This window comes from Python bivittatus, unplaced genomic scaffold (assembly GCF_059951505.1).
Source record: "Python bivittatus isolate LINGU-HERP-01145 unplaced genomic scaffold, Pbiv_v1 ctg000980_np1212, whole genome shotgun sequence".
Lineage (NCBI taxonomy): Eukaryota > Metazoa > Chordata > Lepidosauria > Squamata > Pythonidae > Python > Python bivittatus.
The window spans coordinates 46,175,768-46,191,335 of NW_028277125.1; the positions used below are offsets into that span (position 1 = coordinate 46,175,768).

Sequence of the window (15,568 nt, forward strand, 5' to 3'; positions counted from 1 at the left end):
GTGAGAAACCTTTATTATTGTTCTTTTGTTTTTTAAACTCATTCATTAGCAGTCTAAAGAAACAAGTTGGAAATCTTTGTTAACTGCTCTTTTGTGGTAATGTCCCAAGGGCACAAACAGGAAAGTTACTGTGGAGTCCTTGGTTCTCTGAGTTTGGTTCTTTTCTTGCAAATATTTCACTACCCGGCTAGGTAACATCTTCAGTGCTAGAATGGAATGGGGTTTGTTCTTTGTTTATATACTTTGGCATGCCCTGCCAGTGTTGGGGGGGGGGGGTTGTTTTGTTCTATTTTTTTCCTCTGGTAGTTCCTTGATTAAGGTATTGTTTACTGCTTGTATGTCTGGTAGTAACCTTGGAGTTAATCTCTGCTTCTCTGGGTTGATGACTGCTGGTGAGGAGCTGTTCTGGTCCTTTGTTTTCTTTTCTATTGTCTCTTTTAAATAGTGTGTAGATGCTGTTTATCTCTATGTGTCTGTTAATCGCTGCCTTGTCTGAATACCAAGCTTCCAAGAATTCCCTTGCACTTTTGGATTTAGCTTGGTCTAAAATGCTGACAGTTTCCCAGTTAAAACTATGGTTATATCTGTCCATGTGCTGTGAGGGCATGCCACAGTATATTAACAGAGAGAAAATCCCATCCCATTCTAGCACTGAAGATGTCACCTAGCTGGGTAATGAAACATTTGCAAGAAAACAACCAAGCTCAGAGAACCCCAAGGACTCCACACTTCAACCCTGAGCTACACATATTCGCCTCTATAGGGAGGTTACCTCTTGCACTTCCTGCTTGAAAATAACTTACCTTCAGCCTTTGTCGGTTTTTGCATTTTCTCGTTTTTCTCCTCTCTTTCTAGCCTCTCCCATACCTACATGAAGTCAAATCAACCCTACATCTAAAAACCTAACAATTAAGTACTTTTTCATTATATATGTGAAAAACAAAACCTAGACCAGTTGCCAGGAAGCAGGAGAAATGCAAGCAACAGCCAAATTGTAATTATGTTATAAAAATAATGTTTAATTATATAAATCAGGATGGACCAGAAAGGTAAGCATGCATACCTCCTTAACTCTTCTTTCTCTTTCAGGAGATGTTCCAGATGATTCATGAATGAGACTCCACATTCAACAACAGGTTTAGAAAGCTGGAGCAAAATTCCATTAAAAACATGAATATTTTCAGATCACTGGTAGCCATTAGATTTAACTTCTAAATTTCTTAGATATTTATTCAAGAAAACCCTTGAAGGAACTGGAAAGACACTCCTGAAAATCAATGATCTCAGACACAGTAAGTGGAATACCAGGGGAAAAAACATGATCTCTCAAAAGACTTCTCATTTCTGTTTGTCACAGGCCCTCTGACAGAATTCAACCTACTAATTTAAAAACAGTGACTGAGCTAATTACATGAATAAGTCAATGTACATTTTTATGTGTTAGTACAAAGTTTCAAAAGGTTACACCGCCAGCACAATTGAGAAACAATTATCTGACAAATTAACGCTGCTTTGTACGTTCTGATATCTAAAACTTTAATTTGAAAACATCTTCCTTTTTGACATTGGCATGAAATATTAGGAAGGTATAGTGGCTTCCTAACATGTATAGATTCAATTAAAAAGATAAATACTATCTTCATAAGTATATTATGCACTTCAGTGGCTATTTGGGTTTTATGGAATTTTTTTTCAGGATACTGTCCCTATGCCACATAGATGATCTAATTTTGAACATTTTACTAGCAGACATTTAAAAAAAAAATCTAAATTAACCTAATTGTATGTTTTGGATAAGTATTATAGAAACTTTCCAATAGCCAAAGAAGTTGAATACAAACCACCCAGAGTCACTGGGTAGTGCACAAATTGAATAAAATAAATTAACAGTTATTACTAAAAATACTTTTGTATATTAAAACATGTTAATGCACATTATGATTCTCTTAGATTATTTAGGCTTTTTTAAAAAATAAATGCTCTGAAAAGTATTAGCAAATTGATCTTAACATTGACAAAGACATGTAGGTAATGTGCTTCCTAGGAAGAACTTCCCAGAAAAAACCCATAACTTTGATTTTAAAGTAGACTCAGGTTTATTCCAGTTATTCAATTAACATTTACACTAGCAATAAATTTTGTCAAAATTATTATTCTGGAAATTGATTCTTTTTCTGGAAAAATGATCTGGAAAGCTTTTCATTATAAATGAAACTGTTTTGTTTTAAATTCATCTAATTCATTTGCATCTATAGGTTGAAAATACATGGGTTGAATCCCAATTCTGAATATCTAGGCAAGCTATTTAGACTTCTATGATTTCTTGGAATATTCGCCTTGATAAAGAATGTGTGCTTCAGATGCAGCTTTAATAAGAAAATTAATCCTAAATCTTTATCATCTGCCAAATATTTAACTTCCCATGATACCAGTTGGGAATATGAAGTAGTTTATTTATGCCAAGCATTGATCCCTCATCACAACCTCATGAAAAAAATTCACATAATTTAAAAAATGTTCATAACTTAAATGTATAACTTTATGAGAAATCTAGAGAGTCATAGTAGTATTAAGATAACTTCACCAACACTACTTTTAGATAGAACATATATCTTAAGTGCAATTACACAAGAGTGACTGGCAGAATACCTTTTATCATCTAGAACAGCAACAGGGAGTAAGCAGCAACTGAATAATACCTCTGATATATAAAATAGACTTTATATAAAATAAATTTTATATCCCAGCAAGTCCTAGCAAGTGAAACATAAAAAGAGAGGTAACTATCAAAATGTCAGCAATTGTTTCTCATATCTGAGAACACAACTCTTTCAGACTTTCTGATAATCATAAATTATAGTATATTGTGCTACACTTGAAAATATTTGATGTCCAATACACATCCACATAGACTGAACCTATTCAGACATATTACTATACCAATGTCAAATTCTGGTTTCTCATGAATATTAATATTGCATACTAATAAACACTTGAGTAGGTTTTCATGGTTACTGCCACAGCTAATACAAGTGGTTTTGATACAATGGTTCAATTTCAATGTAAAAATCATGATCCATTATTTATCAACTTGAGAACAAGCAATGCACTTGCTCACTCTTCATTTATCTCCTACTTGTGCCCTCCACATTTTTCACTATATTTGGCAAATTTCTTAGTTTACATATTTGGCAAATTCCTTATTTCCTGACTTCAACATTCTATAATAAATGTTTTCAAGGAAAGGTAGCAAGAAAGAACAATGAGTGAACTCAAGAGGCACAAGACTTTCTCTTAAGCAAGTAGTTTATGGGCCAAAGAAAAATGAAATTGAACTCGTGGGTCTCCAACCTTTTGGGATTAGAAGGTATATATGACATTTTGAAATATTTCTTGTAAACTGCCTCGAGACTTGTTAATGGCATAAACACACTTAAATAAACAGATGGTTTTAGGGGCTGGTGCTTTACAGCATATCACATCAATTTTCTTTTAAACTTCATGTAAAATTATACCAATATTTTAAACATTTAAAAATACTGTACTGTAGGGCTGGGAACTTTACAGGTAAAAAAGTTGGTTTTCATGAGGATATTGGTGCCTATAGTCACACCTGATAGGACTTTCTAACCAAAGACAGTCACTTACAGAAGCATTATGTGTTGCAGAAATTGTGCTTTCTATTTCATTCTGATCCATAGCTTCTTCTGAGCTTTTTGCAGCTGTCCTGATACCCTGGGACAGTATTTCTTCAAGAGGGATGAGTGCCTCTTCATCACTGTCTACGTTGTCACAATCACTCAAGGAAGATCCAAGCTGCTCAGCAAATTTTTCTGAAGGAACTGCAGAAGCATTCATTCTTCCTGTTTCTAAATAAATATGAGGAGTAAATGTATGCAATTGCCTTTCTGTAGTATCTGAAATTTGGATTTGGTCATTTTTATTTATAATGTATCCATATGTTTTATTTTCATTTTCTTCAGCTTCACATTTTTCTACTGAAATGGGCAAGTCACTCCCAGACAGATATATATCAGGTGGCAGGAAATTCTCGTCAGGAGATATTCTGTCTTTTGAGTAATCAGCATTATGGAGGACTTGCAAGTTACTAATATTGTGTTTATTCAATGTCTGAACATTTTCTAAATTTTTTGTATCTGTTTTTGAGGAAATCCTTTTCCGTTTCCTAGGATATTTATGATTGGCTATTCCTAATAAAGTTGTAGAGTTAGAATATGCTGAAAGACTGAGCTGGCTTTTTGTGACAATGGTTTTATCAGAGCTTGATCCTGAAGGAAACACAGTTTTTGAAGCTTGTACTGAAGAGGACTCATCTGTAAAATGAAAATAAAGTGAGTGATCACACTGCATAGTCCTATCATAATTAATTGCCCAAATACTCAAAATAATAACGAAAGTGATCATTCTCTCCCCATGCGTGCGCACACACACACTTACAAGCAAAACTTTTATTGCTTTGAAGCAGCAAACCTCAGGAAATTAAATATGTTGCAAAATTATGAACTGGGTATTTAATTACTAAAAGTAGTTAAATACTATTATTATGAAATTTATAATTATGAGTAGCATGTCAAAAAACTCCAAAGATAGTGATAGAATAAAGTTCACAGTTGAAGATTATGGAAAAAATGTGAGAGATAAAGAATTGTAGAACAATATCATTCAAGATCAGAAGTATGTAAGTTCTTGTTCTTTTAATGAGCAAAAAAAAAAAAGAACATAATTTTAAATATATATTTTTAATCTGAAAAATATGTATCAGCCTTTTAAATTATTTTTAGCAGTTTTAGTCAGCTAGAGTTCATGGGGCAGTGAACAATACCTTAAAAGTTATGTAAATAACATTGAATTTTGGAGCTAAGGGTATGTATGATACTGAAGCTCTTGCTACAGAGTGCATTTCTATTTCATTAATGAACTATTATGGAATTTACTTCCAAGTAAATATATACAGAATTATTTTGTAAACTAATACAGATCTCAGTGGCCTTCCATCAATCATGGAATCCTTCTTGGCTGGCTCAGGGGATTGGCAGTGGGAGGTACCATATTACACTGATTCTCCTTTCTCCAGGGCCGGTTCCAGTCAGTGCTTGGGAGGGGCTGCTTTGTGGGGTGCCTCAGGGCTCCACCCTCTCCCTGCTCTTATTTAACATCTACATGAAGCTGCTGCGTGAGATCAGTATGCTGATGATACCCGCCGAGATCCTTTTCCAGTGCCTGGGGACTGTGGGATTCTAGATGGGGGAGAACAGGCTTTAGCTCAATTCCAGCAAGACTGAATGGCAGTGGGCTATAAGGCCCCGCACTGATTCCAGAGATTTCCCATCTTTAACTCTGCCTGACAATGCACTTTCGCAGTCAGATCTGGTATGCAATTTAGAGGTTTTCTGGTCTCGCAGCTCCTGCTCAAAGAACAGGTGGCAGCCGTGGCTAGGGGGGCCTTTGCAAGGGTTTATCTTGTACACCAACTGCATCCACTCCTGGACCAGAATGCCTTACTCATGGTGACTCATGGCTTAGTCATCTCCCATTTGGATTACTGAAAACACATTGTATACGGGGCTGTCCTTGAAGAGCATTCAGAAGCTGCAGCTGGTCCACAATGCAGCAGCATAGGCAGGTTTTGGCATTTGTTACATTCATATAACACTGCTGTTTCATGAACTGCACTAGGTCCCAGTAGGCCTCTGAATGCAATTCAAGGTGCCTGTTATCACCTATAAAGCCCTAGTTGTGGGACCACCTTTATCTCATTATTTCTGCTTGGCCCACCAGATCTAGCATCAAGGGCATCCTCCAGGTCCTTTCCGGCAAAGAGTGCCATGCTGTTGGATCCAGGAGTTATGCTTCTATGTGGCAGCACCTGCCCTGCGGAATAGCATCCCTCGGAAAACTGGATTGCCTTGACCGTGTAACCTTTCTCAAGGCTTTGAAAAACTGGCTGTTTCCCCAGGGATTTGGACCAAGTGGTTAGGTGAGCTCTCCTCTTGATGTGGTTTTTCTGATTGGGGTTGAGGGTTTTTTTTTGTTTTTTTGTTTTTTGCTTTAACCTCAGGCTTCCTGGGTTATATGTGGATAATCCTTATATGCTGCCCAGAGTTACTGTTGTTAGATGGGTGGCCATATAAATCATTTAAATAAATAAATAATAGCAGCCAAGGAATACTGTGCTAAATTATATTTTTTTCAATTTACGTTATATCATTTACTTTTCAGTTTGTACCTGAAGAAGAGTCCAATGAAGCTGAGCTTGAATTTTTCCTTAAGAAATCTCTGGTGTCCTTAAAAAAGAATATACAGAAAAAGATTTGATAAGATTTTACAGAACACAGATCTTTTTAGTACAGCAGATATTTCAGGATTTAAAAAGCACCATTACTGTTTAGCTGAGGCAGTTAAAATATCACTTGTAGAGTCACAGCATCTTAGAAGAAATAATAGATTTAGAACTGTCAAACACTTCAGATTCAAAGGTAGAAAGGAGCTTTAGTTTATAACAAACCAATCAAGGTGAAGCAATTCCCTTATGAGAAAAATCGTTACATTGGTCAAATTCAGAATTTGTGCTAAAGATAGCCACAATTGTTGATTTCACACAACACAGTAACACTACATTATAGTTTAGCATAATTAAAAACCTAATGGACATTTAGAGCTTTTTTTTACTTCAGGGTGAGGAAATGGCACACTAAGACTCTACAAAAGAGCGGTGATGACACTGTGATGAAGATCAGCGGCTGGGCATTAAGCCCCGGTCAGCAGAGCCTCTCCAGACAAAGAGAGGCCAAGAGAACATCACTTGTGCTCCAGAAGGCTGCTCCTTGCAAGACCACAGGATCCTTGTGGTCAACTCAAGAGTTTGAGCACAAGGAGCCACAGAAGGAAGATACATTCCATCATAGGATTACCCCAGAGATATTACAAAAGAAGTCTGAAGAGCTGGGGAAGAATGTAATTGAATGTTAAAAGAGACTTGGTTGTATCTGAAGGGAGAATGGAAGAAAGATTTGTAAACATGAAAGAAGAGATGAAAGAAGAGATAAAAAAAAAAAAAATCTTGAGGAATCTGTATGACTTCCAGGGGAGGCATGGTAAACTGAAGATGTCTCCGCGAAAGTGGAGCTGATGACCATGGCAAAGAGCAAAGAACCAGTGAGTAGACTGGTTCTTCGGAACCTCTCCACATGAGGAGAGGATAGATCACCCACATATACTCTGAATGGCTGTTCCTTGAGAGACGACCGTAGGACAGCAGTCTTCCGCAGGTTTGAGCACTGGGAGAAAAAGGGATTAGCCATCTTCTTTGCAACTGTGGTGGAGCCTTTTAAAAGACACTAAGTTTGCAAGCCTCACTTTCTAATTATTTTCAGAAATTGCCTATTAACCATCTTAAAGCTATTAGAGATCTTAGGAACGTGTAATGGAAGGCATGTGCGAGGAGGAGACTGGAAGATCAAGGCTATCAGGAGGGAGGGAGTGCATTCCAGGAGAGGGGACAAGGCAAAAGCAACAAGACCGTGAGAAGAAGAAGAGGCTTAGGCTAGCCCCCCCAGAGTCTCACAGGGCATAGATTTAGTCTGGCGAGATTCTGTCTTGAGGGTGTAAACTAATAAAGGAACTATACTGGACTGAACTGTCTCATCGTTGTTCCTGGGCTGGGCCTGACAGAACGACAAGTATGAAAAGTCACTGGATGAGTTTACTTTCAACTTTGAACAAAAGAAAAATTAATTATTTCAACCCATCCATCCGATCTCACAGAGAGGGCATGCTCCGGACCCCTGCGGTAAAAGAACTTCGATTAGCGGGGTCCAGAAGGCAGGCCTTCTCTGCTGTAGCCCCCACCCTTTGGAACATCTTGCCCCCAGAGGTGAGACAGGCCCCCTCACTCCAGGCCTTTTGGAGGGATTTGAAGACTTGGCTCTGCCATCTGGCCTGGGGTGGGGAGGGAGGATGTCAGAAATGGGGTTGGCTAGCCCCTTAGCGGCCTGGTATGGCCTCTATCGGCCTCTTGGATTTTTAGCCTTTTTATCTCTGTGTGGTTTTTTATAACTTTTAATCATGTATTTATGATTTTAATTTGATGTAAGCCACCCAGAGTCCCCCATTGTGGGGAGATGGGCAGGGACAAGTCTATTAGATAAATAATAAATAAATAAATAAATAAATTACAAGCTTAAGAATGTACAAGAATTTGAAATAAACAGCAAAAAGCTAAATAAGATTTTGATCTAAGAAAGTTACAAATGGATACAAGCTCAAACAGACAAAGATACTATTCTGTTGGAAGGTGTGATTTTTACTTTTAAACATCAGAGGTTTCAACTTAAATCAGTCCAAAAGGCAAGATATTTTTTTGAAAAATCTGAAGAAGAAATGGAGAAAAGGCAAGTAAATGTGGTGGAATGAACTATGAAACAGGTACAACAAGAGACTGAGGAAGAGACCACTAACGTTAGGCACTACAGGCACTGACTTTTCCAAATTCTTAGCATAAATATGGATTTTAAATGCCTAACATGGAATATAAATGGAGAAAGCGCCCCTCAAAAAAGAAGAAAATTATTTCATTATTTGAAAAAACTGAAAAAAGATGTAATTTGTCTACAAGAAACACATATTAGAAAAAAGGATAAAAATATTTCATTCATAAAAATTTGGTAAAGAATTTATTTCGGCAGGGTCAGGTAAGAGAAATTTAGTTGTTTTGTATATAAACCCACAACTACAGCCAGAATTGATATTAGTTGATGATCATGGCAGATATGTGGGCGCTGAAATTAACTTAAAGGATATGTTAAGATGGGAAAAATAACAGTTATCATTGTTGGAGAGATTCTCTGTGATAAAAATGAATGCATTATCTAGAACGATGTTTCTTTTTCAAACAATACCTGTTTTGACAAATGATGCACCATTTAAGCAATGGCAGAAAGATATATCCAGGTTTATATGGCAAGGGAAAAAACAAAGAGTTAAATTTAAAATTCTCAAAGATGCAAAGGAAAAGAGGAGGATTGGGATTACCTGATTTTAAATTGTATTTTGCAGCCTGCTGTTTAGTTTGGATGAAAGAGTAGCTGCTTTTGAGAAATAAAAGGATGTTAGAATTAGAAGCACACAACCTGAGTTTTGGGCGGCATGGTTTTTTATGGTATGATCAAGTTAAATGTTAATGTAGATTTTAAAAATAATTATGTTAGGAATGCTATACTGAGACTATGGAATAAATATAAACCCAATTTCTGTCCAAAAATGCTTCTGTTAGTTTCAGCCCAGGAAGCGTTTTATAGAAAAGAAACAGTGGGTAAAGGGAAATGGTTAACATATCAAGTCTTATTAATACAGGAACATGGAGAACTTAAAATGAAATCAAGAGATCAATTGACTGCAGAAGGATTTAGTTTTCAATGGTTTTCATACAGTATGCATAATTGAGAGAAAGGTTCAGTGTAGATAAAAAGACAACTGGGATTAAATTACATAAAATAGAATTTGAAATTGCACTATGTACAAATGATGAACATGCAATAGCTAAAATGTTTAAGCTTTTGTTGAAATTTGAAATGGAAGACAAACAAGTTAAAGAGTACATGATAAAGTGGGTCAAGAATTTTGGTTATAACATACAGATGGCTCAATGGGAGAGGATGTGGTTGAAATGATAGAAATGTACATTATGCTGTAATTTAAGAAAGAATTTCTATAAAATGATGTACCATTGGTATATGATGCCAGATAAATTGCCTAGGATGTTTAAAGGTACTTCTAATCAATGCTGGAAATGTGGAAAACACAAAGGGTCATTTTACCATGCATGGTGGATTTGTAAAAAAGCTAGAAAATTTTGGGTACAAATACACATAGTGATGCAAACATTCATATTCAGCTGAAACCAGATTTATTTCTGGGACTTATGGATAGTCAACTAGACTCATGGAAGATTCTTTTTTGTATATGGTAACTGCAGCAAGATTATTTTATGCAGAAAGATGGGAAGATTCTGAAATACCCACAATGGAGGAATAGCTGGTAAAGACAGAATTTGCAGAAATGGCAAAATTGACTTGTTTGATTAGAGAAGACAAGAAGTACATTTATTAGTTGTTGGAAACCCTTCATGGACTTTTTACTGAAAACAGAAAAAAAATGAATTGGTGACTTATGGATTTGATGATTAGAAAGGGCAGAATATAGGAAAAAGAGAATTATGATGTAATTTTAAAGAGGGAAGAGAGATGATAAATTAATTTGTAACTGTTGTAAAGATTGGAAGCCGCTTCTTTATATATTTTTTCTTTTTTTTCTCTCCATTTACTTTCTTTTTTCACTTACTTGTTTTATATCTTTCTTTACTCTCTTTCTTTTCTATAAATTTATACTGTATGTTTGTCTTTTATTATTGTAAAAAGTCTTTTAATAAAAATAATATTTAGAGCTTTTTAGTCTGAAAAAAGGCAAGCAGTCATAAATATATTTTTCTGGGCCCCAGGTCACTTTTGGAAGTAAAGCAGCTTTGAAAACATACAAATTGGTCCTAACTGGATTACTGCAACAGCAGCAACACTTTATGGTCATTACTTTCCAGATTTTAAAATCACATAACTGAAAGCACTCCAAAATATTTTAACGTGCCTTCAAACAGTAACATATTAAAAAATATGCAATGACTAAAGCCCCTTCATGGATCACTGCCTTGTCGTGGCGAAGGGGCTTGCGTAACTCAGTGAAGCCATGAGCTATACTGTGTAGGGCCACCCAAGACGGACAGGTCATGACAGAGAGTTCTGACAAAATGTGGTCCACTGGAGAAGGAAATGGCAACCCACTCCAGTATCCTTGCCAAGAAAACCCCATGGACAATGTCAATAGGGTACAAGATATGACGCCGGAAGATGAGCCCCTCAGGTCGGAAGGTGTCCAACATGCTACTGGGGAAAAGCGGAGGGCATTTCCAAGTAGCTCCAGAAAGAGTGATGCGGCTGGGCCAAAGCCGAAAGGACGTTCAGCTGTGGATGTATCTGGAAGCGAAAAGAAGGTCCGATGCTGTAAAGAACAACATTGTATAGGTACCTGGAATGTAAGATCTATGAACCAAGGCAAGCTGGATGTGGTCAAACATAAGATGACAAGATTGAACGTCGACATCTTGGGAATCAGCGAACTGAAATGGACGGGAATGGGTGAATTTAATTCAGGTGACCTTTATATCTACTACTGTGGCCAAGAAACCCTTAGAAGAAATGGAGTTGCACTCATAGTCAATAAGAGAGTGGGAAAGGCAGTAATGGGGTACAACCTCAAAAACGACAGAATGATCTCAGTGTGAATCCAAGGCAAACCATTCAACATCACAGTAATCCAAGTCTATGCCCCAACCACTGATGGCGAAGAAGCTGAAGTTGACCGCTTCTATGAAGACCTACAACACCTTCTAGAACTAGCACCAAAAAAAGATGTCCTTTTCATCATAGGGGATTGGAATGCTAAAGTAGGAAGTCAAGGAGTAATCGGAATAACAGGCAAGTTTGGCCTTGGAGTACAAAATGAAGCAGGGCAAAGGCTAATAGAGTTCTGTGAAGAGAACAAGCTGGTCATAGCAAACACTCTTTTCCAACAACACAAGAGACGACTCTACACATGGACATCACTAGATGGTCAATACCGAAACCAGATTGATTACATACTTTGCAGCCAAAGATGGAGAAGCTCTATACAGACAGCAAAAACAAGACCAGGAGCTGACTGTGGCTCAGATCATGAGCTTCTTACTGCAAAATTTAGGCTTAAATTGAAGAACGTAGGGAAAATCACTAGACCACTCAGGTATGACTTAGATCATATTCCTTGTGAGTACACAGTGAAGGTGATGAATAGGTTTAGGGGATTAGATTTGGTAGATAGAGTGCCTGAAAAATTATGGACGGAGGTCTGTAACATTGTACAGGAGGCAGCAACTAAAACCATCCCAAAGAAAAAGAAATGCAAGAAAGCAAAATGGCTGTCTGATGAGGCTTTACAAATAGCTGTGGAAAGGAATGCGAAAAGCAAGGGTGAAAGGGAAAGATATAAGCAACTGAATGCAGATTTCCAGAGAATAGCAAGGAGAAATAAGAAGATTAAGCAGAAGAGATTAAGAAGAGGTGGCAAGAATACACAGAAGAACTATACAAGATCTTAATGTCCCTGATGTCCATACTGGTGTGGTCACTGACCTTGAGCCAGACATCCTAGAGAGTGAAGTCAAGTGGGCCTTAGGAAGCATTACTAACAACAAAGCTAGTGGAGATGACAGTATTCCAGCTGGGTTATTTAAAATACTAAAAGATGATGCTGTTAAAGTGCTGCACTCAATATGCCAGCAAGTTTGGAAAACGCAACAGTGGCCACGGAATTGGAAAAGGTCAGTTTATGTTCCAATTCCAAAGAAGGGCAATGCCAAAGAATGCTCAAACTATCGCACAATTGCACTCATTTCACATGCTAGCAAGGTTATGCTCAAAGTCCTACAAGCTAGGCTTCAGCAGTTTATGAACCGAGAACTACCAGAGGTACAAGCTGGGTTTCGAAGAGGCAGAGGAACTAGAGATCAAATTGCCAACACTCACTGGATCATGGAGAAAGCACGAGAGTTCCAGAAAAACATCTACTTCTGCTTCACTGACTATGCAAAAGCCTTCAATTGTGTGGATCACAACAAACTCTGGCAAATTCTTAAAGAGATGGGGGTACCAGACCACCTTACCTGTCTCCTGAGAAATCTGTATGTGGGCCAAGAAGCAACAGTTAGAACTGGTCACGGAACAACCGATTGGTTCAAAATAGGGAAAGGAGTACAACAAGGCTGTATACTGTCATCCTGCTTATTTAACTTATATGCAGAGTACATCATAAGAAATGCCAGGCTGGAAGAATCACAAGCTGGAATTAAGACTGCAGGGAGAAACATCAACAACCTCAGATATGCAGATGATACCACCCTAATGGCAGAAAGTGAAGAAGAACTAAAGAGCCTCTTGATGAGGGTGAAAGAGGAGAGCGCAAAAGCTGGCTTGAAACTCAACATTAAAAAAACTAAGATCATGGCATCTGGACCCATCAGTTCCTGGCAAATAGAAGCGGTAGAAATGGAAGCAGTAACAGACCTCATTTATTTGGGCTCCAAGATCACCGCAGACGGAGACTGCAGCCATGAAATTAAAAGACACTTGCTCCTTGGGAGGAAAGCTATGGCAAACCTAGACAGCATATTAAAAAGCAGAGATATCATCTTGCTGACAAAGATCCGCATAATCAAAGCTATGGTTTTCCCAGTAGCAATGTATGGCTGTGAGAGCTGGACCATAAAGAAGGCTGAGCGCTGAAGAATTGATGCCTTTGAACTGTGGTGCTGGAGAAGACTCTTAAGAGTCCCCTGGACTGCTAGGAGGTCAAACCAGTCAATCTTAAAGGAAATCAACCCTGATTGCTCATTGGAAGGATTGACAATGAAGCTCAAGCTCAGATACTTTGGTCACCTAATGCGAAGAGAGGACTCTTTGGAAAAGACCCTGATGCTGGGAAAGATTGAAAGCAAAAGGAGAAGAGGACAGCAGAGGATGAGATGGTTAGATAGCATCACTGAAGCAATGAGCATGAGACTGAGCAAACTCAGGGAGGCAGTGAAGGACAGGAAGGCCTGGCGCGATATGGTTCATGGGGTCACAAAGAGTCGGACACGACTTAACGACTGAACAACAACCACAAATGACTAAAGAAAGAAGTTAAACATTATCTCAGTGTGGTTTAGCTGTAATCTTTGGTTTTCTCTCCCATCTCCAGAGCAGATTCTACTACATGACCAATCAGAAACATCCCAGAATTGTTATTCTTGTTTTTATTATTTTGATTATTGTTGGTGTTGTTTATAAGCCACTTTCATTGGATTTGTATCCTGGAAGGTAGGATATAAACTATTAATATACTATGTAGTTATAATAGGAAAACTAATTTCTAAAGATTTATTTTCAGAAATAAAAGTCTGCAGTTTTTTCTCCTTCACTTGTCTTTTTCTGCAAACAGTTTCTAATGATTTCAGAGATGAAGAACTAACCAAACTGAGTTGTGGCATCCTGGAACAGACTGTTTTTTGACACTGAGTTACCTGGCTCTGCTTGTTCAAATTGTTATTTTCTGATGTGGAAGGCCATTTATTCAAGCTTGAACCAGTTGTGTCTAGGTCCACATGTTCTGTTTTATGTTCTCTACTATTCTCTATTAAAGGTGTTCTTGTCTGAACAGGACAGTTCTCATTTCTTTCCAAGGTTTTGGGGTAAGTATGATCTTTTGATAGGAAAGAACTGTCATGTTCATTAGATATGAACAGTTTCCGAACCACAACTTCTGGATGCTTAGCCTTCAGTATCTTATAAACACCATTTTCTGGACTGTTCTTTTTCTCTGATTTAACATTTCGGAAAAAAGCATCAATTATTGGACTTCTGCTTGATGGTGAGCAAGGCAATTTCTTCCTTCTGTTTTGCTTTGGAGAAGATATGCTTTTTTTAAGACGGTCAACACATGAAACTGTATGTCCAGCTTGTCCATTTCCTTTTTCTGGAGAACACAACACAGTTCTGTCTTCATTAATACATGTAAAAGAAATGAACAACAAATTAATCATACACAATTTCTAGAATCTCATGGAGCATGTCATATCCCAGTGGCAAATCTAAGGCTGTTGATAAATTACAGAATGTTTTTGTACATCTACTTCAATATATGTTTTTAAGTGAGATCATTTGGATTTCAAGTCAAGGGCTTAATGCTACACCACGTGCTAGATTTCTGAGAGGAATATCCCTTCCAAAACATTGTTTGGAATCTCTTTAGATGAGATTCAATCGTTCCAAGATTTTCAAAAGCATGCAAGATCCCAGCAATGGGTTCTTAGGGTCAAAAAATGTTACTTACCTATGGTCCAAGTCATACAATTAAATTATATTTCATAGCAGCTATGAGAAACGTTATCAGCTATGGTGCTCAGTAGCACCAATTAAGTACTTTGCAGACAAGAGAACCCAAGCATCTCAGTTGAAACAATGGGAAAAAAATAAGGGACACATTGCCATCAGTGTACATGAAGGACAGGCAATATATTTTCCTCTGGATGTTTTGGATGACAACACCCTATCAGTTTCAACTAGTATGGTCAATGACCAGGGACAATGGAAGTTGTAGATAATAGTAGGAAATGTGGATTAAAGGATAAACATGTAGTAGTTTAGTAAATGTTCCAAGCTTGAGACAGCTGTTCCAGTGCATTACTGTTAGCAAGGTTTTTTTTTTTAGTTCCTCCAAGCCACTGAGAAATAGCAAGCATAATTCCATCCCAATTGCCACTGGAGCCAGTTAAAGAAGAAAAAAGAACTGTCATTTTTTTCCACCAGTCCTCAAAAGATATAGGCACAAAAGAGAATGCAACTGGTGCTTGTTTTCCTGACATTGGTGGGAGGAGAAAAGAAGCAGAGGAATCCACCAATCAGAGACTGTATTAGCCATAATC

The 15,568-nt window shown here is 37.6% G+C and overlaps 1 protein-coding gene across 4 annotated transcripts in view; it reads right to left on the reverse strand.

Annotated features, from left to right (window-relative positions):
• Positions 1-15,568, reverse strand: part of SLF2 (SMC5/6 complex localization factor 2) — a 57,279-nt gene that overhangs the window by 21,143 nt on the left and 20,568 nt on the right. For all 4 annotated transcript variants that reach the window (XM_088131756.1, XM_088131757.1, XM_088131754.1 and 1 more), the window contains 4 exons: positions 14,168-14,643; positions 6,248-6,305; positions 3,649-4,334; positions 1,064-1,146 (listed from right to left, as the gene is read on the reverse strand). In XM_088131756.1, coding sequence (XP_087987882.1) covers positions 1,064-1,146; positions 3,649-4,334; positions 6,248-6,305; positions 14,168-14,643 — 1,303 coding nt within the window. The remainder of the gene's footprint in view (positions 1-1,063; positions 1,147-3,648; positions 4,335-6,247; positions 6,306-14,167; positions 14,644-15,568) is intronic.